This window comes from Protopterus annectens, chromosome 12.part0 (genome assembly GCF_019279795.1).
Source record: "Protopterus annectens isolate FY-2018-M chromosome 12.part0, PAN1.0, whole genome shotgun sequence".
Taxonomy (NCBI): Eukaryota; Metazoa; Chordata; order Ceratodontiformes; family Protopteridae; genus Protopterus; species Protopterus annectens.
In genome coordinates this window covers 257,901,961-257,926,407 of record NC_056746.1, presented here as the reverse complement: position 1 = coordinate 257,926,407, position 24,447 = coordinate 257,901,961, and the positions used below count along the sequence as shown (strand labels likewise).

Below are 24,447 nucleotides of genomic sequence, written 5' to 3'. Positions count from 1 at the left end.
GTTACATCTGTCACACACTATATTTAATTGTTTAATAATTAGGTGGTTGCTAGTAAACATGAAACAGTTGCTGTATTGTCTCAGGATACCCATATCCACCATCTGTCTGTAGATATGGAAGGAAAGTACCACTTTGTGATTTCAGGTAGATTACAAGGGGAAAAGACCATTGGGGTGATGCTTCTATAAGCAAACCACAATAGCAGGGAATATAGTTTTTTTTTTTTTTTGGCAGGTTTGCTTGGATGTTGTTGAGCTCACAACTACACTGTTAGTATACTATCATAATGAACCGAATAAAATGAGTGAAGGCATAGCCATAAAATGGAACACATTTAATAGCAGCAGTTAAGTGCTTTCATCTATAAAATAACAACATAGACTTCTATCATAATGACTTCATCAGACAAAATATGATCTGATGTTGTCAATTTTCATTCTGTCCTCATTTGTTGGGTTCAGATCCGATCCTCATATCACAGTTGGCTGTTAGTAAGGTTTGTGGCCACAAAAAAGCTCTTGAGCTCCTCCCTTACCCATAATGCACTAACCTCTAACATAACTCAGATCTCATTTGCCACTTTTCGCAAAAGACATGGTCACTCTCAGCTCTGTCGAGCTTCAATTGAGATAAGTGCTTTTTTCTTTATAGTTTCTGTTCCTTGTTATATATAATGTATTTTTCCCTTACCTTTTACACTCAGTGTAATTCTCTTGTACCATTGTTGATATTGTTCTCCTATAATCTGTAACTATTTCTATTGTACACACATGTGTATTTCATACAATTACTGGTATTTCCCTTCCCCTTTCTCTTTAATCCTTTAATGTTTTCCTCAAAATGTATCATGCCTGACAAAGGGCCTGCTGGCTTCAAAAATTGTCAAAAATGTGGGCATAAATTATCATTTTCTGATGCCCATACTTTGTGTTTATTCTTTAGGCCCTCAACATCTTCAAGAAGATGTTTCTGTGCTTAGAGCCACATCATTCTGCACCACAGGGACAGCAAGCTCAAGTCCTCCAGGCCACCCAACAGGGTTTTACAATCTCTTCCAACACTTCATCGGAACATCCCACTGAGGAATTCCTTTGGAAGAGGAAGTGCAAGAGGAGGCACTTGGACTTTCCACAAGAGTCAGTCATGGAAGATATTGATTTCGCTGAACGAGAAGGATCCCCATGATCACCTCTGGAAGACATCTCATTTGGAGACATTCTCGAGATCCTTAAGCAGAGAGGTGGTTGGTCCTCCAGCAACCCTTCACAGGAGGAATCAGTATTTCTGGAAGCTTTTGTAGCTGGCCTGTCTACCTCTTGGGTTACTCTGCCTGCCGAAGAGCTCATTGATTTGGTCTCTAGACAGACGTGGAAGGAACCTGGCTCAGTTGAGCCCATCCCTAAGAGGCCAGATCAGATTCTGGTTCCACCGTTTGGGAAGGAATTTTGGAGTAAGGGGATGGCCGTGGATGCTATGTTCGTGCTGGTAGCCACCAAGAAGGAACTTGCTGAGCAAAGTTCCTCTGTCCATCCCCCTAACAGGGAGTTTAGGGTGATGGACAGGTTTGGGAATTGTGCCTGTACTTCATTGACCTTTGCCCTCAGGTTGGTGATTTATTTGGCACATTTTATAAGACTACAAAGGGATTTGATCGAGGAGCTTTCCATATCCCTTTCTGGGATCACTACTGAGGAGGCTCAGTCTTCTATAGCCTCTCAGTTGGCTACCCTTCGATCTATTTCAAATTCCTCTATGAAGGTTATCTTGTATGCAGCCAAGGGTGCCTCAAGGGCAGCGTGTTCAGACACCTCCATCAGGAGGCATGCTCGGTTGCACTTGTGTGATTTTGCAGTCTTTCAATCCTCATTTGTCAATGCTCCCATAGATGGCAGTTCATTGTTTGGTCTGCAGAGGGCGTACATTTTTCAGCTACTTAAAGATCCTTTTCTAGGATCAACAGGATGGATGAAAAATGTGGTTCAAAAAGTTCAAGGGTCGTTTCCAGGATGCATGTGGAGATAGTTCCCACAGGGGCAGAGGGGGGAACTCAAATGGATGACAACACCCACACGGCAGGGGAAACCCGTAAAACCAAGGGAACAGAGATTCTTTTTCTGACAGACTCCATCAGCTCTCCTGAAAGGAGGCCTGATTGTCTTCCTCTAGAGGCAATTGCTGATCAACTATCCCTACATCAGAGAGCCTGGCTAGATTTAACAAGCGATACTTGGCTGCAGAGGATTATTTCTAGAGGCTTTATAATTCCCTTTTCCCTTCCACTTTCAGCTGTATGCACAATTCCTGATGTTCCACTCAGTCAGAGGAAAGAAGCAGCCTTAGAAGTACAAAAGCTGCTTGAAAAAAGAGTCATCCAAGAGGTCCCACCAGACCAGACAGAATCAGAAACTTACTCAAGATTCTTTCTAATGCCAAAGAAAACAGAGAACTGAAGACCAATTTTGGATTTCAGCGACTTGAACAAGTCAGTTTGACATACAGATTTTCAGATGGCCACGGTTCAGTCCATTCTACCCTTTCTGGGCAAGGATGATGGGATGTGCTTGATAGACCTTCAGGATGTGTAGTATCACATAAAATAAACAGACAGTCCAGAAGATATTTACGCTTTAGGTTGGGAGCCAGTCACTATCAGTTCAGAGCACTGCCCTTTGGCTTCACCACAGCCCCCAGGGTGTTCACCAAATGCATGGCAGTAGTAACGGCTCACTTGATACTGCAGGGTTTCCGAGTGTTTCCATATCTAGATGACTAGCTCATTACTGCCCTCACCAGGCATCTACTATTAACAGCAAGAGATCAGGTGATCCAGACTTGTTCTTATCTGGGGATAACCATAAATTACAAGAAGTCCCAATTACAACCAGCTCAGACCTTGGGAATTCATAGGAGCATTCTTAAACACAGTATCAGTGGCAGCTTCTCTTTGTCTCTCAAGAGTACAGATTGTCAGATTCCAGGTCAGGAAAATAATTCATAATATCAAAATTTCAGCCTGATTAATCCTTCAAGCCGTGGGGTCAATGCCAGCTGCCATTATCTTGGTCCCTCTAGCAAGATTTCATATGAGAATTCTCCAGTGGATGTTAGCAGCACAGTGGTTAATTCTGTACCAGCACATGTCAGCACAAATAATTGCGCAGGCATGCAAGAAATATCTTTGGTGGTGGATTCAGTCAGATCAGGTTCTGAAAGGTCGTCCCTTCATTCTCCCTCAACCCAAGGCCATAGTGACCATGAATGCTTCCCAGATTAGGTGGTGGTGGGCACTTCCTGGGTAAAACTGTCCAAAGCACTTGGTCCCCCGAAGAGGCCATTTTGCATATCAATGTTCTAGAGATGAGAGCAGTGCTCTTAGTATTGCAGCCCTTCCAGGATGCTCTCCCTTTAGGGATAGTTGCAATTCAAACAGACAGTATGTCAGTAGTTTGGTACATCAACAAACAAGGAGGAGCCAGATCTTACCCTTTTTGTCGAGAACTACTCAGAATGTGGCAATGGTCAAACGCATCCAGTGCTTTCTCATAGCAACGCACATTCCGGAGAAGTCCAGTGTGATAACAGACAAATTGAGCAGGTCCATTCTTCTACCTCACCAGTGGTCTCTCAACAGAAAAGTGACAGAAACCATTTTCTGTCAGTGGGGGCCAGCCTGCCTGTGATATTTTTGCTTCTCCCCTAAACAACAACTGGAGCAGCTACTTTGCCCTAATCCCTCCTCTGGTGGAATCTCTGAGGGATACTCTATTTCACGATTGGCCCCCTGGTCTACTTTATGCATACCCACCAATTCCCCTAATTCTAAAATCCCTGCAGAAAGCTGCCAAGTTGAAGAGCCAAGTCATCCTCATTGCACCTTACTGGCCTCAACAGATTTGATTCCCCCTTCTGTGGCCTCATCTACTTTATCAACCTTTGATTCTGACAGATATGATTCATTCGGACATCTCAAACCTCAAGCTGACAGTGTGGTTTCTCAAATTCTTTTAATAGCCAGACAACCTATGCTCTCTTTCTCTGTCCATCATATTTTTTTTATCTTCCCATAAGCCTTCTACAAGAAAGTTTTACACAAGTAAATGGAAAAGGGTTTTGTGCTGGGCACAACAGAAACACATTGACCCCTTCTCAGCTCCTGTACATAGGCTACATCGCATATAAGTCCAACATTACACAAATTGCTGATATCCTGCCTTCGCTTAAACTTTAATACCCCCTCCCCCTGAAAATTTTGTCTGCATATCTTGTTCATACAGTTTCCATTTATGTCTATGTAATTTGCTTCTTCCTTTTTCTAAAGTTCCTGCTTCCAGTTCTTTTACCTATTTTATAAATATTTAATACTTCAAATATATAGTTGGTTTAGACTTTGAGTTACATTTTCTAGTAATTGCTTTTTTGGCAGCCAACATGATTAAACTTAACGAGGCCTTACTATGTCTAGGCAATTCAGGTCCTGTGTCCCAGCTCAAAAAAATCATATCCTTAGTTACAGCAACTCGCACACCCAATATTGCCAACAAAGTACTTTGTATGGAATTGTTAAAACCTGCCATCTCATTACACTCCCAAAACCCATGTTCCCAGTTACTTATTTTTACCCATCACACCTCCAACTGCTAGCTGTCTCAGGAATAATTCTTTGAAGTCTGCTTGGGTATAAAAATACCTATGCAAACACTTCTAAGCAAAGATCCTAAACCTTCTGGTTTGTGTTGTTGTTATTAAGGTTTCTGTTTGCTTTATTTTGTGTTCTTCTACTTTTTCTGAGAGAAAATAGTCCCAGACTTTTAGTTCAAGTTTATTGTTTGTTTTATTTTTGTTTTAATTTAAACACAAGTTATTTTTAATTATTCAAGAGATGTAAGGAGATAATTATATAAGTATAGTTTTTAAAGCAATCAGAATGCTCATTTGTCTGTACTGTTTAAGTAGATCTGTGTATTTATTATATTTTTGTAACTAAATAATTTTAGATATTGGTTGGTAAAATGCATGAATTGTTGTGGTTGGATTGTTGTAGTTATTTTAAGTGTTTATTGGGGCTTTAACAGTTTTTCTTTGTGTTAAGCAGTGAAAGTAGTTTAGTATACTGTCATTGAATTACAATGGCTCACATAGTGCTCATAACTATCAAATGTCCAGATTTTTGCGTCATATGTTTGGTCTTTGCTTCATAAAATGTGTCTTTTTCTAAGAAGTCAGTGAGTGATGTAATATTAAAGTCAATAAATAATGGCAGGCATTTGCGTTTCAAACTTCATATCATTTCGGAAATATGTGCTAACACAGATATTGTTATTTTAGCAAGTTGGTAACTTTATAAGAGCAGTATTTAAAATGTACCTGTATTTTTGGGCAGTTGTCCATCAGTTATGTCAGGTTTTGTCCAGATTTCATGCACTTAGAGTTTGAGAGGTATGGTAGTGCTTTATTGCTGTTTCGTGTTCAAGGTTTGAGCCGAAGCAAAACAAAAACCACACTTCCTGAAGGTGCCTCACAACCAGGACTGCAAACCGTAGGTGAAATTGACTTCTCAGTAAGATTGATTTCACCCATGGCTTGCAGTCCTGGTTACAAAACACCTTTCGGAAATGTTCATAGTTTATCTAAGTTTTAAGATGTTGCATATTTGAACAGGAAAGTTCAGCTGCTCAGTGATACTTAAGCGGCCTGATTTTTCCTTTTGGTATATGCTGGATTTACAATGGGCACACTGGTTTGATTGGCCAGTCAGTATGCTTATTTGTCAGACCTTAGTTGTTACATTATAAAATAAAGGATTTAACCAAATAAGTGACAATTGTATTGGGGTGTTGCTAATAAAACCGTAGAGCAATCATTGCAGGAATAGGTTCCAGTATTCTTATCAGCAAGTAGACTTTTTGTTGCAGAATATTTGGTCTCAAGAATACATTTTCAATTAATGTCATCTTTATTAATAAATAATGGGTAGTACTTTATATATATTTCTATTCACATTCCCTAGTATAATTTCCCTGGTGTTTTTCATATTTTCGTAATCGTATTGCTATCTATTAATATGGTAGTAGCTAAAGCACACCTATAAGCCTTAATATTGACCTTTTTATTATATTTTCACTTATTTCATTACTAAATAATATAGGCTTACAATGAAACCAGCCAGTTTTCTTGTTGGGTTTCAGTTTCTCAGACTCCTTAAGGAGAAATCCTGCCCACCACTTGTTTCTGGTTTGTTTATAGAAGCTCCTTTTTATAATCTTAGGATAAATACTTACTCAGGGCCTCCACTGCAAACACCAAAAACTAAATTTCATTGTTCTGCTCATTCCTTTTTCATCCCTGGCCCAAGGTATGGGTAGATCTTTCTTCCTTCCTTCATGTCTTAAAAGACTTTCTACTTTTCATTTCAGGCACAAATGAAAGACTATCTCAAGTCCCAAACTGACTGACTACCCATCATCAACCCACATTTCCTGGTCTTCTAAAATCTCCTGTACTGCCTGATGCTCCTTTCATTACTATCTGTATACTCTACCTTCATCAGTCACTTGTAAATATTGTATTTTCATTGATTTCTGTTTTATTAGAAGGTTTCTGTTTGATTACCTCTTTTTTAGGTTCTTTGTTGTGTGCTAAATTCATCTTTAATTTTGTATAATTTTGCTCAACTAACCATTATGTTTCATAAGTTTCATTTATTGTACATTTGTTTTACTTGTCTTTTGTTCACATTCTGGGCTGAGACTGAAATTGGTCCAGTGTGATCAGTGCTCTACCCCTGTTAACAAATTGAATAAATAAATAAAAATCCTGACTAGTAAGTTAATAATGCTAATATTCCTTAAACATTGTTTCTTAAATTATCAGATGTGATATAAAACAAGAAGCTGAAATCATTTGATTCATAATCACATTTCTTTTCACCTATACAGGATGACAACTTGTAGCAAGGAATAATTTATTGACATAAATATGTTTTCTATAAAATTCTTGGATTAAAACATGTCTTAACATGTAAATACTATGCATGCACATGTAAATACTATGCATGTACATCTAACTGTCCACCTGTATATACAAAAAATTCTGTACTGTTGTTCATCTCCATTGTAAAATATTCATATTTTCAGCTATTCCCTATCAAATAAAAAACAAGTAATCTGTGTCTGCTTTTAGTTTTATCAAGTTGCCTCATTAAAGGATTTGCCTTTCTGTATTTATTAATTTCAGGCTATTGGGAAGGGTGGATTCGGGTCTACAAGAGCTTGCGTACTATTCACTCACAACACATTTCCCTGCTGCCACTCACTCAGGTTGGCTGGTGCCCTAAATCCTACTAACTTGATCCCTGTAAAGTTAACAAAGGTTAACTATCCCTCCCAGAACCCAGACCCTAACAACTCCCACCTAGTCCCTAAATCTAAAATCCCGATTGGTCCTTAAACCTAAAATCCACCACCCCTCACTAACCATAACCTTCTGATCCCCTCTGCTCGCTACCTAAACCCTCCCCCAAACCCTAACCTTCTGTTACCTTCTGTTCTTTCCCTAAACTTAAAACTCCCCTCCCTAAGCCTAAAATTCCCCTCCCTAATGCTTATCTTCCAATTACTCCCTAAACTGAAATCCACCTCCCCTCCTTAACTATCAGTTACCTTCTGATTGCTTCTTAAACCTAACCCCCCCCCCTTCTCTAACCCAAATCTCCCATTCACTCCATAAACCTAAAATCCCCTCCCCTCCCTAATCTCTAAATCACTCCCTAAACATAAATCCATCTCCCTTCCTTAACCTTTAGCTACCTTCTCATTACTCCCTAAACCTAAAATTCTCCTCCCCATCCCTGGTCGCTCCCTAAATCTAAAATTCCCTTCCCTCATAGACCTAAACCTAATTTTCTAATACCCTCCACTTGTTCCATCTAAAATCCCCTCCTTTCCTAAACCTAAATTTGATTCTCCCCTCCTTAAACTTAAATCCTCCTCCTTAACCATAACCTTCCCTACCTTCAGATTGCACTGTTAATCTAAAATCCCCTTCCCCACTCTAAGCCTGTACATTTGATCCCTTTCACTTGCTCCCTAAACCTAAACTCCCCCTCCCCCACTTACCTGGTCCATGGTGAGCATTTGCTTGCATCCATTGGTTTCAGCAGCTGTGTCTCTGAAATCACATTGAAATTCGAGCATCTATTTGGGCAGCTGGGCAGGCAGGGTTACAGCCATTCAAGTGTCAGACTGTGAGTTAATGGAATTTGAGCAGCTGGGGCTTGAGTGTCTGTAGAACACCCGCTGGATTCTATTTGTTGGTCATGTCGTTTGCCTTTATGCACTACTTAGGAACAATGCACCATGTATCTATAGCTATGGGTATCTTATCAGTTGCCAATATGCAGAAATGTGAACGTTCAAAACATTGTTTCTGTTTCATTCAGTCAATCCAGTCTGACATGTGGGTCCTTGAGCCACTTGTCTGATCTGACTCGGTAGCATCAGTGATCTAGCCTGAAGCCCCTTTAGAATTTTGCATTCCATAATGCACCAATTCCCCCTAGCTACCCCAGGTCTCATTTGCTGCCATAGAAATTGGACACAATCTCTCGTCATAGCCAAGTGCTGCACCTCTTACTATTATTAGCTGGATTTTCTAACTCATTCTTTTTTGCACTGCCCTACAGAGTGTTTTCTATCTGGAGGCTTTTTTATGTATAGTTTTAGACTTTTGATAAATGTGTTCCGTAGTTAACCCCTTTCCTCATGACAACTTTTTCACTTTGTTTTATTTGTTCTTTAATTTCATCTAATGTTTTATTTGTTCTTTAATTTCATCTAATTTTAAGTATACCATAGTTTAGTGTTCCTTTTATATAGATGGTTAATATTTCTTTCTTCTGCAGAATACTTTCCCATACTAGTTATATTAGTGCTTATAACAGTTCAGAGTAATTAGGGTCTTTGTGTGTGTGTGTGTGTGTGTTTTACTGATCAGTGTTACAGATTTTATATATATATATATATATATATATATATATATATATATATATATATATTACACACACACACACACACACACACACACATATATATAGATGTATGTGTGTGTGTGTGTGTATACTTATATATATATATATATATATATAGGGAGAGAGAGAGAGAGAAAAGTAAATAGATAGCTGTTTCATTCTTAGCATTATGAAAAAGCAAGCAAGTTTTAAAATGTGTTCACTTTGTGGACGCAAAATATCACCACAAGACTTGCTTGACTTGTGTGCAGTGTTCCCAGTCTTTCAATCGATTGTGAGATATGTACAGGGTTCAGACCAAGGTCCCAGGCTAACAGGAAAAAAATAAGTTAATATTAAAAAGTCTCTTACCACTGGATCCAGAGATGGTAAAATTGAATACGTTTTCTGGACCCCTCTACTGGATTCAGAACCTTTAGATTTGATTTTCATTTATGACTCCCAAAGAAAATAGGCTCCTTCAGAGAAGTTAGATCCGTGACCCCCTATCCTAATCATCTTCAATGCTATTCAAAGGTTCTTCACATTTTACAAGAGTAGAAGAACAATAAATCAAAAAGACTGACCATCTCACAAAATAATAAATGTATTCAATAAACTGCAACACTGCAAAACTTTTGAGTACAATAGTCTTTCTCAATGCACCAGTTTAAAACATCAGTTTAGCATTTTATATAGCAATTTAAAATCACAGTCAGCCTACCAATTAAAACTAATTAGTTCAGAGGACCTAGTAGGGTCCTCACAGTCCCCTCCAGAAAATGCATCTTTTGGTGAAATTTTGGAGCTGATGTGCCAGAGGTGACTTTGGCCTGTTGACACCTCTCTCAAGACAAGGTAGTGCTGTTTGAAGCTTATGTCCTGGATGGTGCCTCCAGCTGATAAAGATAACTGACTTAATGTTTAGGAGGTCATGGTTGTACCTGTGAAGTAATACTGAATAAGCCTTACAAGATTCTCCACCCACCAAAAGGTATGCACTGTTGGGCCAACTCTCCAACAGTTAACTACATCATTGTGGCAGCAGATACCGAGAGAGAGAGCGCGAGACAGAGAGAGTTGCCTGAAGACTTCATCTCTGTTCATCCCCCAAAAAAAGAGTCTAGGGCAGTAGATAGACTTGGGAAGTGGGTGTATGCTTCAGGGATTTTTGCATTAAGAGCCCACATATACAATGAGATTTCAAAGAGACTTGATACAGTAGGCCCTGTCTGCTCTGAAGGTTCCACTTTCAATACAGTCAAGAAAACAAAAAGAAACTATCTTGAATACCCTGTCTAGCATTACCAACCTCATATTGCACCTTATTCATAACCTTCCAGATGGAATGGCAAGGGCAGCTGGGACTGGCATAGCAATGAGGAGCCATGCAAGGTAGCTCCAGTGAGATTTTTTAAACCACTTTAAGGCATCTTTCATGAATTCTCCGTTTGATGAAGGAGAAGATAAGAAGTGTAAGCAGGAAAGTAAGACCCTTTCTGCCATCGTAGTTAAGTTGAAGTTTCCTCAGAGATCATACATCAGGAGCCAAAAAGGACCTTGTTTACTCTGGTTTAGGAAGTCTAAACATCAACTGTTTGACTGTTTTCCTGACAGGGTTCCCCCTTTCAATGGATACAGGTTCAAGGACTAAAGGGGTCCACAGAGCCAGGGATATTTATTTATTTATTTGATATTTGTTTACGGGGGAAGTCCGACTGGGTATGAGCCCATTTTCAGCAGAGACCCAGGGAGAAAAGCTCCACAGTACACATTAAACAGAATTAAAAAAAATGAACAATGATTACAAAATATTAAGAAAATAACAAAGTAGTACAATATGTGAAATACAATAAAAGAAAAATAAGCAAAATATAAAAGCAAGCAATAAAGTTGACCATACATTATATACCATGTAGAAGAGAGTTACTAATGTGCATGCACATAATGATGCATGAAAAATATATAACAGAATAAGTAATAGGTCATAAAAGCTAAATTCTTTTTCTGGCAGGAAAATTAAATTCTGGGCTAGATAAAGGCTAATGTAAGAATATAAGGAAAGGACATTAGAATGTTAAGGAATTAAAGAGAGGTGAGGCTAGAAAGTAGGTAATGCAGGACGGTAAGTAGGCTACATCAAGAGAAAGTCTATTAAGAGTGTGGAAGAAGGAAATGGAAAAGAGTACTAAGATGTCATGGAGCATGGGCAGATCCAGTTATTGGCTAGATGTTCTTTCGGCCTAGACTTGAAGGAATAGTAGTGGGGAATAAGTCTGATTGCTTCTGAAATGCTATTCCATTAGATCTTTGAGGTGTGTAAATAGATAGTAGATACTTGTGATGGGAGCGCAGGTCATGGGATGGAATATAGTGTTGAAGTAGTGATGATGTAGTTTATGAAAATGAGGAGTTATACAGTAATTTGTGAGTTAATGTTAGTTGATTAAAGGTGAGAAGGTGGGGTAGTTCAAGCCAATTTAGGGACTTGAAAGCAGAACAGTGGTGAGAGTAATGGGCCTGCCCTGTGACAAATGTAGCTACTTTATTATAACATTGACTAGGTTTTGCTTTGAGGGAAGAGTAAAGACTGGTTAGGATAGGCAAAGTGCATAGAGAGGAGGGTAAGAGATAGGTGGTGTCAAGGGTTACTCTTGTGGAGTTGGAGATGAATTTCTTAGCCCTATACATCATGCCCAATTTCTGATTAGTTTTTTTTTATGATGTTGCTGATAAGTAGGTCAGACTTAGGATTGTTGTCAATAGTTACACCTAACAGTTTTGTATGTGAAACCATATTGATTAAAGTATTGTTCAGAGAAGTAATAGCAAAGTTAGAGGCATCTGGAGAAAAGTGGTTTGGTAAAAATAGTAGAAGTGTAGTTTTTTTGGTTAAGTAGTAAATGGTTTTTGGTGAGCCAAGACTCAATGGAATCGGATGCTTCTTGCATTAAATTCTGTAGAAGAGAGAGAGTCCTGGCAGAGCAGATTAATGTCGAGTCATCAACATATTGAATTAGGGGGGGGTCTGTATTAAATATTCAAAGGTACAAAATCACGAGTACCTTTTAATCGACAGATAAGTGTCGAACATCCTTTTGAGCGGACGGCCACATCATTGATTTCTTTCCAAGTGAAAGAAATCAGTTGGCCTTCATTTTAAATCTGCCCTTTTACCCACTGTAGTGCAATCTTGGAGTTAGTATATTTAGTTAGGGGGGGGCGGCGAAGCCCCAATTTAATAGTGTTTGTTATAGTGTGTTGTCGGGTGTTGGACTACCGATTTCTTTCTCTTGAAAAGAAATTGATGATTTGGATGTTCGGTGAAGAGGACGTTCGACAATTATGTGTCGATGAATGGGTATTTGTGATTGTGTATCTTTGAGGTTATAATATAGACCTGAGTTAGGATGGCTTGTTTGACAGCAGTATTAAGATAGTTAATAAAAATGTTGAAGAGAAGTGGACCTAGTACTGAGCCTTGAGGTACCCCATTGCTAACAGGTAAGTAAGGAGAGAAGTTAGAGTTCCATTTGACAGATATCTGTTAGAGAGATAGCTTGTGAACCATTGTAAGCATGTTTTGGTTAAGCCCAGAAGACATAGTTGGGATAACAGTTGGGGGTGGGAGACGGTATCAAAGGCTTTGGATAGATCTAAGAACAGAGAAGAGACAAAGTTTCCTGAGTCACGAGCTTTGTTGACAATGTCAGTAAAGGATAGTAGAGCAGTGATAGAGCTATGTGCTGGTCTGAATCCATGTTGGGTGGGAGAGAGAAGATTATTGTCAAGTAGGTATTGAAGAAGTTGTTTATGGATACATTTTTCTAGAATTTTTGATAGTGGTGAAGGAATAGCAATTGGCCTATGATTAAAGATTTCTGTGGAGCTGCTACCTTTGTGGAGAGGACGGATGAAGGATTTTTTTCCACAGGGAGGGGTCATAAGACTCCTTGATGGATCTATTAATAATTATTGAGACAGGGTAGGCAACTGAGTCAGCAGACATTTTTAGAAATTCTTTAGGACGATTGCCTGCAGAGGGGGAACATGGTCTGAGCTTGTACAGGAGAGATTTGATGCAGGAAGTAGGAAGCGGTTGAATGGAAAATGTGGAGTGACAGTTAATAGGAGACAGAGAAAGGGTAGAGGGAGATAGATGGAATTTGTTCGTGATGGAAGCTATGCTATCAATGAAGTAAGTGTTAAATTGAGTTGCTGTGTCAAGGGAGGTATTAAAAAAGGATGGTTGGGGGGGAAGTACTGACTTCCTGGGTTTAGGATTTTTTTGATAGTGTACCAGAAGGTTTTTGGACTGGATTTGTGCTGATCTTATGTCTTTACATAGAACTAGTTTTTTGTCTAAATTAAACAGTTTCTTTATAAGGTCATGCAATGCTTTGAAATGCTATAAATTACTGTGAGTCTTATGTTTTAGATAAGTTGTCCAAGCACTGTCTCTGTTTTGCATGAGTGATCTGGTATAGACAGAAAGCCAAGGAGTATAGCTGTTTTTGATTGTCTTCCTTCTGGTAGGAGCTAAACTGCCTAACGTGTTTAGGAATGTAGACTTAAATTGTTCAACTGCATCATCTAGTGGTAAGTACTTAAGGAAAGACCAATTGATGGAGTTTACTAAATTTATAAAGGCCTGCTGGCAAAAATGGATAGGTTTCTTACTGTCTTGTCTACATGAATGTGAAATAAGTCTAGTTGTACAGATGGGGTGGTGATCACTAAGAGGCTGGAAGTGTTTTGGATTGAGAGAACTTGTTAGGATGGGAGACCAAAATCCAATCAGTTGTTGAGACATTTTAATTTGTGGAACTGGTAAAGGTTGGGTGAGTAATTAGTTGAGAAAATCCAAATAGGTTTATGCTATCTGTGGGAAATTGTAAGTTAAGTTTCTACCAGTCAGTGTTGACATCACCTAATATTACTGTTTCTAGAGAGATATTTTGTGATACCCAAGATAGGAGACTTTCCAGAGTTGTTAAGTTGTGGCCACAGGGTCTGTATAAAACTAAAATGCAGAGGCTTTTATTATTGTTTAATTTAAGGTAAGTGATCAATAGTTCGGCTTTGTCAAAGGGAGGGTACAGATCGGTTGTGATGGGTAAGGGAAATAGAAGCAGGATAATACTACTGCACCACCACCTCTTTTTCTTTTAAGTCTGTCAGCTCTGAACATATTGAAGCCTGGAGGAAGTACTTTGGTATCCTTTATGTGTGGTTTAAGCCAGGTTTCAGTGATTACTAGTATATTAGGAGATTGTGCAGTCATCCAAGCATGCAACTCAGAAATTTTGTTGCACATGCTATGTGCATTTACTGAGTTAAATTTAAGCATATTTTATATACCTGGAATATGGGCTGAAGATGTGGATTGTGAGATGTTGGGACCAGTGTTAGGATGGATGTCACCATAGAGCAGGAGGAATTTCAAGATTCAAGACTGTATGGTAAAGACAGGATATAATTTTCTCTGACAGGAGACCACAGCATCCCTGAAGATCAGCCAGCTGCTCCACTCTGTATGCAGTCAGGGTTCATCTCTCCCATCACGCAAGATAAATGGGTAAAAGTGATAGAAGACTGAACAGGAACTACAGAATGCAATGTAGATAACCCCCTTAGTACTGCAATTATAATGCCCCTTCAGGGAATTTGTCTTGGGGTAACCTGGAGCAACCAGGCGGATGCCTTGCAGTATATACCTGTACTGCTTACAGGCACCACAACATTTCATCCCCACATTGTGGTGCATTGTATTCTGATGGTCATCATTTCTTTCCAAAATTGCTTTTAATTTTTTGTTGTTTTATACACATATTGGGGTAGGTTATTCAAAGTATCCAAGAGACCAAAAGAGCCAAACACAGTGGAACAATGAGTGTTATAATCTTCTTGAGAGAAGACACATCTGTACTAAACTGAATGACAGAGGTTCGTGACAAGTCAGTGTCCACCTTTTTTAACTGGTTGTCAGACCATTGGGGTAATATAATAGTGGCCTGTAATGAATCCGTATTGTTTCAGCTATCCATTTCAGAACTTCATCCAATAAATTAACTGGGTAGCCCTGTTCTCGAAATAGACCACAAAGCTTTTCAGCCTCTTGATGAAAAACTGACTCATCAGATACAAGTCTGCTTATCCTTATAAGCTGACCCTTAACTATGCTTTTCTTTTGCCACCATGGGTGTTGACTGGTAAAGTGCTAATATGTGTTTGAAAAGTTGTCCTTTCTAAATATTGTTGACTCATATCTGCCAACAGTAACATTTTTATACAGTGTAATATCTTCGTAGTTGACAGTCATTTCGTTTACCTGGTAGGTAAACTGCAAAAAGCTCGTAGACTGGTTGAGGAAGTCTATAAAGAGCTTCAGCTCATTGATGGTTCCCTTCCATAAGAAATAAAAAAAGCTAAATTTGACATGAGGATTATGCAGTAGCTACTTCAGGCTCAATGGTCACAGTGCCTTCATCCACTGTCCAAGGTTGTCATAATAATAGGCTCATGCAGGAAATACCTGAAATGGTGATTACAATTTCCAGTGGTCCACTCCAGCAAACCCTTCCTAGCTTTTGCTCCAGTATCGATCATAACAATAGATGCATCCTCCTTAGGATAAGGAGGGGCATTACAAGGGGAGAATGGTCCAAGGTCTGTGGCCAGACAAGGAGGTCAATACACAGATAAATGTCTTGGAGTTGAGGGCAGTTCTCCTTGTGTTGCAGGAACTTCAGGTCTGCCTTCCGTAGGAGGTCATATCTGTCCATACAGGCTACATGATGGTAGTTTGGTACATCAACAAACAACAAGAAACCAGATCTTAACCACTATGTCGGGAAGCGGGAAGCAACAAGAGCTTGGCAATGGGTGATGACCTCACACTGTTTTCTTCTTGCAATATGCATCTCAGGAGTACTCATTTGCTTAGCAGACAGGCTCAGTAGATCTCTTCTAATGCCTCAAGAGTGGTACCTTAATCCAGTGTCAGCCAACCAAATTTTCAGTCTCCTCCCCCTTCAACATGAAATGCAGCACCTGTATGCTTACACTCCCCTTCCCATAATTCCCAGATTCCTACAGAAAGCGGTACAGTGTAAGGCATATGTTATCCTCTTAGCCCCCTACAGCTCAGACAGATCTGTTTTTCCCTTCTAAAGTTTCATCTCAAAGATCCTCCCTGGCTCTTGGATCTGTTCAGGAACTGATTTTATACCCTTCCACAAAGCCTCACTTAGACCTCCACAACCTGCAACTAACCATCTGGTTTCCTCCATTTCCAGTAATGGCCAGCTATAAGTCCTCTTTATAGAGGTAATAAGAATCCTGACAGCATCTTAGAAAGATTCTACCCCAAAGGTGTTTTCTAGTAAATGGAACAGATTTGTGTCTTGGGCCTACTCCCAGAACATCAACCCCTTTTGAGTCCTAATCTCATACATTCTCCATTTTCTAACTGCCCTGTTCAACTCCAGTTCTGATTTTTCTATGATTAAAGTTCAATTGGCTGCAATTTCAGATTTCCATGTTGGGTTTCAGGAATGCTTGCGAGCTTTCCATAAACTTGGTAAGACCATATTTAAAGATACCTTCTTGCTTAGACTTGCCATCAGAGATCCATTTCTGCCATAAGATCTAAACCTGGTCTTAGAACATCTGACTTAAGCCTTCCTTCAAACCTTCCTCCTTAGTGGACCTAAAATTTCTTTCATGGAAAACTATTCTTTTTGTAGCCATCATTTCAGCCAGAAGAATTTCGTAACTCAGTGCTTTAGCTTCATCTCCCCATTATCTAATATTCCACAAATACAGAATATCTGTGAGGACGGGTCCATCTTTACTTTTTAAGGTGGCTTCTGAAGCAAACACTTCATAACCTATTAATTTGCTAGTCTTCTTTACCAACTATGCAATCAAAGGAGAATACATCCTTACATGCCTTGATTGTACATAGAACACTGTGTTTCTGTCTTCACAGAACCAAGTCGTTCAGAAGGGAATATCAGCTGTTTGTTTCCTTTGCTCTTAACAAACTGGGGAAGAAAGTGTCTAAGGTTTCTCTTTCCAGATGGCTGTCAAACTGTATTTCCTTTATTTATGCTGCACACAACAAGACTGTATCCATCAAGCCAAGGGCACACTCTGCTTGTGCTGTTGCACCCTGTACTGCCTTCTTTAGATCCTCTTCAGTAGTAGATATTTATGAAGCTGCCACATGGCCTTCCATGCATGCCTTCAGCAAGCATTATAAATTGCAGTGCTTCTGTAGGGCTAGAGCATCCTTCAGTGCTTCTGTTATAGATTTATAGGTGTTTACTAGACTAACGACCACAAGGGCCTTTTTAAGCCTAGCCATGCATCCCAAATCAATGATAAGTTCTGATACCCTTGATAAGTATAAACATGGCCTGGGAGATGAACCATTTACAGGTTGCCGGTTTGCATTAGAGACATTGGTGCCAAACCAGGGTGAATTTCTGGTTTCCCATTCAGTTGTCCAAGTTGCACTTGAATTGGATTAGGGAGGATCTCTGCTTCACATGGATGGGGAGCCTGTTCCATAAATGGGGTAGTCTCTGGGATACATACCTATCTCTCCAGCAGATACTATTTATATCACAGGCAATGTTTAAGTCTGTAGAATGGGTAATTCTAGCACTGTTTGTTTTGTGGATATGCAGGAGGTCCATCAGAGTGGTGTTTGACAATGCCCTGTATGCCAGGCACAGATCTCCCCTCAAAAGCCTGCAGGAGATAGAATACAGGGATAGAGCCTTGAGGCAGTCTGCACAGGACATATTACTTACCCCTTGTATTCTTTTTGTGAGGAACCTCTGTGGACATTCCATTTGTTGGATATACCTGGTTAGGTACATAACAAAGGGGGCACTGTACTCAGTGATAAATCAAGAATAAAACTAATCCAGCGGAGTTAATGCTCAGCAGAACAGCAAACAGCAAAAACAAAAATTAAGCAAACAGCTACTGAGCAATGCAATGGGGGGTACCAATAGAAATAATCTCCAAGAATCACCAATATGTAATCGGTATTGAGAAATAATAATCCAGGTATACACACAATAAATTTTATTTGTTGAGACAGGTTAGCGCTTTCGCAATAGCTTCATCAGACCTTCAATGACATAACCCATTCCAGGCCAATTATTTAAATACATACAAAGGCGCCAAAAACCTTCAAGCTCTTTAAAGCTATAGCACACATTAAAAGTGCATGAAGCAGACATAGTAATAAAAACAAGCATAGAATTTGTGCACAATTAAAATGCAAGAAACAAGTCATCTAAAACATATAAAAATATATATATAAAAAAAATATATATACAATAAAATATATAAAAATGGAGATGGGGACTGCACATATAAGTACTATCACAATGGCAGATGGAGACATCTGTGTATAAAACACATACTGTCATCACTTATTCTTTAACCTCCTAGATTTTAATAGGGGGCATAGGGGGACTTTCCCATTTAGGCCTGGTATTAGATCGGCCCTAAACTTAATTATCCAATGTATCTCTCTGGTCTCAGTGTAGTTCTTAATGTCCCCTCTCCTATGTGTCCTGGAAATCTGTTCCAGAACCCTAAACCTGAACTGATGTGCTATACCCTCCTCCTTGATGTGCTTTGCCAATGCATTATGTAAATTGCCCTTCCTTATATGGTACACATGCTCCCTGATTCTATCTCTCAGTACTCGATTGGTCTTGCCTACATAGTAGGCTGGACATGACGTGCATGAGGCAAGATAGTAATGTGCTGCATGGGGAGTGAAAATTTATTTTGTGTGTTTGAATGTACTTTTTTTGTTTTGGGTTTGGTTTAGTTATTCAGTGATAGATTTGCAGGGCTGTCCTAGTTGGGGATATTACATATATGAAGCTTATATGTTGCATGATGTATACAATTTTCATTAGGTTTTTCATTTTAATGTTTTCTAAGCTGTATGTTGACAGTTTGTAGTTGCTTTGGTTTCCTTCATTTGGAACTTGGTAGGGGTATGATACACAAATGAAAAGTAATTGAATACATTTAGTACTATTACTTCCTGTGTAGGAGGCATATACCACGGTAGTACGGCGGTAGCATTGTTACCGCATAACAAGAGGTTCTCCTGTTCGATTTTCGGCTTGGCTTGGGAGTGCCTTCTGTGTGGAGTCTGCATGTCCTCCCCGCGGTTGGGTAGCATTCGAAAGACATGCGTGCGTAAATGGGCGTGCCTTCGTTGAAGGTTGGGTGTCCAGCTGGCACCTCGGCGTTTCGTAAAAATCTACTGCCAATCATTAGCGGACCAGAGTTCCACTGTGGCGACCCCTTACCGGGAAAAAGCCGAAAGACAAACAGCAACAACTTCCTGTGTAGGAGGCAATCAACATGCAGTTGATTAAAATGTGGGTTATTAAAGGTAAGCGAAGGCAATGAATTTAAGTAAGCTGATATGGTTATGCAATGTTTTTAGTTTCTTAGGTGATGGATTTCAGTTTTTAGAAAGGTTTAATTCAATAGATGTTTCAGTGTTTTTGATTATAATGGCTGCATATTTAAATTTGATTGTGTAGTGGTGCTTTCAGCTGTATATATATGGTTGATGATTTTTTTTCCATGGTTTCTTATGTCATTGTTTTGCCATGTCTTCTGTGTGTAAATCTATTTCTAACTACATATGTGTATGCGTGTGTGAGTGTGTGTATAATAATATATCTCTCTCTCTCTCTATATATATAGATACACACCCACAAGCACATTGCAAATAGTGTGTGTGTGTAGCTACACACACAAACACACATGTTTCTATTCTTATAAGTGAACCTGTACATTGCACAAAGTCTATCATTAAATAGCGATCCTATTCTGGCAAATTACAAGTCATTGACTTACTAGTGCATGTGCTATCCTCGGACCAACTTGGGGGTGGGAACTTTTCTCCTATTATGTTGTAGCCAAGCAATGGGACTTGATGAAATGTGGTTGTAATAAATAACTCCATTTGCCATGCACACATGTATACATACGTGTGTGTGTGTGTGTGTGTGTGTGTGTGTGTGTGTGTGTGTGTGTGTGTGTGTGTGTGTGCGCATGTGTGTGCGCATGTGTGCGTGAGTGTATATGATTCTGTCAGCCATTTTTCCTTGCACTTCAGTGACTCACTTTCTCTTAATGCCGAAACTTGACTTTATTGTATCAATGCAGTGGGTGGTCCTGAAAGGAGGTCAGGTCTTCTCTTTGCAGCCGGCTAAGCAAAATTCAGTGAACAAGTCCCAGGTTGACCACAACCACTTGATCATTCTTATTCCACCCATATATATATATATATATATATATATATATATATATATGTGTGTGTGTGTGTGTGTGTGTGTGTGTGTGTTTGTGTATTTGAATTGTATCATCAAACATCACACATACTACTGAATCACAAAACACAAGAAAAAAAATAGTAAATAGTCACACAGTCAGATAGTCCACATAAACAAATGAAACACTCCATTGCTGATGTACAATGCACAGTTTACCTATCCCTTTCCTAAAACTGACAGTCTAACTCTCAGAACACACACACGCACACGCGCACACACACACACACACACACACACACACACACACACACACACACACACACACACACACACACACACTAACTTTACCTCACATTTTGAATGCTTATAACATGTTTTTCAACCAAAACAGATGAATGGCTTCCTAAACAATCTGCTAAAAATGAAAACATCACACATACACCACTGAAACAGAATGCAGACAAATCATGCTTTACTTGTGAGGCTTTACCACCCCGTACTTCCCTGATGTGGAGGCTTTTTTCTTCACAGCCCTAACTTGCATATATCAAGCCCATTGTCACACAGCCATGATCACAATGAATGCTCTACTCTACTACCATAGTTGATGTAATCCAACTCAACTATATAGATAAACCCTGCTTTTGACAAAAAAATAAAGTCATGCATAACAGTGACTAGCTTGCAGTCAATGTACTATGTGATAAATGTGTGTGTTTTTATATATTAAGTGAAAAGTAAGGTGTACAAAGCAGTGGTGTGACCAGTACTGGTGTGTATGGTGTACTGGATGGTAAAGGCAGAGCAGTTGAGGAAGCTAGAGATGCTGGAGATGAAGTGCCTGAAATGAGTGATAGGATGCACACTGTGGGCCAGATGAAGAATTGAGTATATAAGAGCAGAAGCCAGAGTAGCTCCAACTGCAGAATAGGTCAAAGGGCACATGTGCAAAAAAGCAGAAATCAATGTGGTGAAGATGATTTGGGACAGACCGGAAGAAACCAAGAGGAAATGAGGGTATCTAGCAAAGAGGTGGATGGATTGTTTGAGAGAAGACCTGAGATGGGCAGGCATTAGTGTTGAAGAAGTTAGAGAGTGGCACTGAATACAGAGAGATGGCAGCTGATACAACATCACAAACCCAAGTAGAAAATTGGAAAAAAGGGGGTTGATGTTGATGATTCATTTCTTTCAATTCTTCCATTAACTTTCATGCCTTTTGTGTTTTGGTGTACTTTTGAAAACAGCCACAGGTTTCTAGTGAAATATCAGCTTTAAATTTCATTTTCGGTTTACTACATTTATTTATTTTCATAAGCGGTTTTATCATGTTTTTATGCCAAATGTATATACTGCACCTTGTGTTTTATTACAAGTGTTTACTAAATGCATTCTTTCTCACTAACAGCAAGACTGTTACACCAGATTCAGTTTAATGTATTTTTTGATATTGTATTTGTGAACTTGTAAATATCTGTCATTAATAGTTTTTCAGTGTCACATTTGTTGTGTTAAATAGCCCTTGCAGTATTGTTATGGTTCTCAAGGGTCTATATCAGTTCACTAAAGTTTCACTTCAGCGAACCCGACTTCATAGACCCCAAACCACTGAACTTCACTTCTGCAAATGTTCACATTGAAAAAGATTTCACAAGGGAAAGAAAGCACTTGGCCAGCATCACAACAGAACACATACCACAATATGTCAAACCCATCCATGTAGGGGACTGTCCCCACCCCCCCCAACTATATATACCAACTCTGAGATCGCACTATAGTGGGGAAAAGGGCAAAGTTGTGCTGTTGGCCAATGTTTGTGGAAGTGAACTTTTGGTAGTTTGGGATCGATGTAGTCAGGTTCGCTGAACTGAATCTTTGATGAACTGATATAGACCTGGTTCTCAATGGCTTTATAAGATCTTGTTCAATGACTATCTAGTTGTAATCATTGTAAGTGTACTGTACATCTGTCCAGGGAGTGTTAACAGGTAGTTTCTCTTTGTTTTTTGTTTTGTTCACAAAGGAATGCCTTTTCATACTGCACTTTGTCAGGTCACCTGCTTACTGCTGCCGTTCCCACTGCTGTCAGGTTCCCATCATCCCCCTTACATTGAAGTGCTGGAGCAGCTAAGTGAAAAACAGTTTGAACTGACAGGGGTGAGGATGACTGTAATGGACCAAGCCCAGGCACTCTGTATTGCTGAGAGATTCCGCACCGAGGTATGAACCATTCCTAGGTGCTCATTATGACAAAATAAATCAGTCTAGATTGTCACGTTTTATCTGTTCCTGCTAGCCAGTGTAACCTTCTGACTGTAACATGTTGAAAAATTTGGACATCTTGGGTCTGATCTTAAGAATTCTGCAGAATGCTTTGGATGGTATATGAAGCTGCTCTAGAAAGTTTTAAGACTGAAGAGTTGAAAACTTAATTTTATTTTAAATTGTTTAGACACTGACATTTTATATAAATAGATTTAGAAATGCTGGTGCTTCAAATGAGGGGTGCGTAATTAATATTCATAAATTACTTTATCAAACATCAAAACTGTAATGCCAGAAGTCTGATGTGCACTGTATATGTTTGGTTAAAAAATTAAAGTAACACTACAAAGCTGTATAAAATGAGATAAGTAACCAAATTGCAAAGTGAGATGAACAAAGTCTTTACTTTACTTCCAAGTAATTTACTATTAAAACTGCAATATAGCATGCAAATGTTACTAATTAATCAAATGGTAGACTTACATGAAATCCTGTGTTATTTTCAGTATTAAAGTTCTAAGTAACCTTTCATTTATTGGTGTTAGAATGTTAGTAATACTGCAAAGTAAAAAATATATACTAGTTATTGTTACCGTCTAGAGAAATTTGCAACCCAGTGTAACATGACAGTAGGCATCTGAAGCAAGTAGAAGACTAGCAAAAGGATTTCATTACAATTATGATGTATCACATTCATGCATTACTGCATGTCACTGTGTGAAAATAAAAGGAAATATGTATATGTACATGTATATGTGTATACACAGACGCATACATACATACACACACACACACACACACATATATATATATATATATATATATATATATATATAGATATATATATATATAGATATATATACACCGGGGCAAAATCTTCTTGCTCACTCTTTTGTGGGGTGCCACCTTTCCATTCACTGCTGAACTAAATGTAGTAACTTAGTAACTTTGAGGTCACACTAATAAAGGGTAAATGTAATACTTAGATGTTCATTATTCTTATAACCCAAAAAGATAGCAACAAGAGTGCAAGCTGTACAGAAAGCAAACAAATATACTCCAGTGCAGAGCTGGACCATTGCCAGTTGTAAAATAATGACAGTCCAAATAACCAAAGAAAGTGTATTTATTCAGTTTTGAGAACTTTTGTCTTTCAAATTGAACAAGACTTCATCAGAACTGAATAAATCGACATCACTTCCTGTTTAAATACAAACTAAAATCACATGACACCTCACCTCTTATTAACTAATTAAACAAATAGTATAAATGTTTATGCATCTAAAATCATTTATAGGCTGTTATATAAATATCTACACAAATCCAATAATAAAATAATTTTAATAAAGTAGTTTTAATGAAATTTAAAAAAACCTAAATAATAAACGACCAGAAAAATTATGTCCAAATGAGTTGTATTCCACAGTTCCTAAGAAGTTAAGTATTTCTGAGTTAAAAAGCCCTGATAGATTCATATAATAACTAATAACAACTAATACCTATATTCCTTTAACTTGGAGGACAGTGACATTGACGCACAGTGTAAAGAAATAACATCTTTTAAACCAGGGGATTCTGCAGTATTCATTCTTAATTTCTACATTACTTCTTTTATTTCAATTTTGTATTCCCGATTACCTTCTCTGGGATCTTTAGGCACCTTTTCTAGAATGGCGAATTTAAACTTACAATTATCTCCACATATAAGGGTGTGTCTATAAAGAGCATTGATAGCACACTCTTTGAAAATATAATAATGCTCATGTATCCTTTTAAAACCAGAAAAATAGGTGTGGACCTCTTGGGTTTCGATCCTGAGTGATGCCTGCCCGGAGGGAAGGAAT

General features: G+C 38.7%; 1 protein-coding gene across 1 annotated transcript in view; it reads left to right on the top strand.

The window, feature by feature from the left end:
* Positions 1-24,447, top strand: part of LOC122816492 (dynein axonemal assembly factor 8-like) — a 3,534,829-nt gene that overhangs the window by 3,192,754 nt on the left and 317,628 nt on the right. Inside the window, exon 28 of the mRNA XM_044089323.1 lies at positions 22,362-22,558. Within this exon, the coding sequence (XP_043945258.1) occupies positions 22,362-22,558 (197 nt within the window). The remainder of the gene's footprint in view (positions 1-22,361; positions 22,559-24,447) is intronic.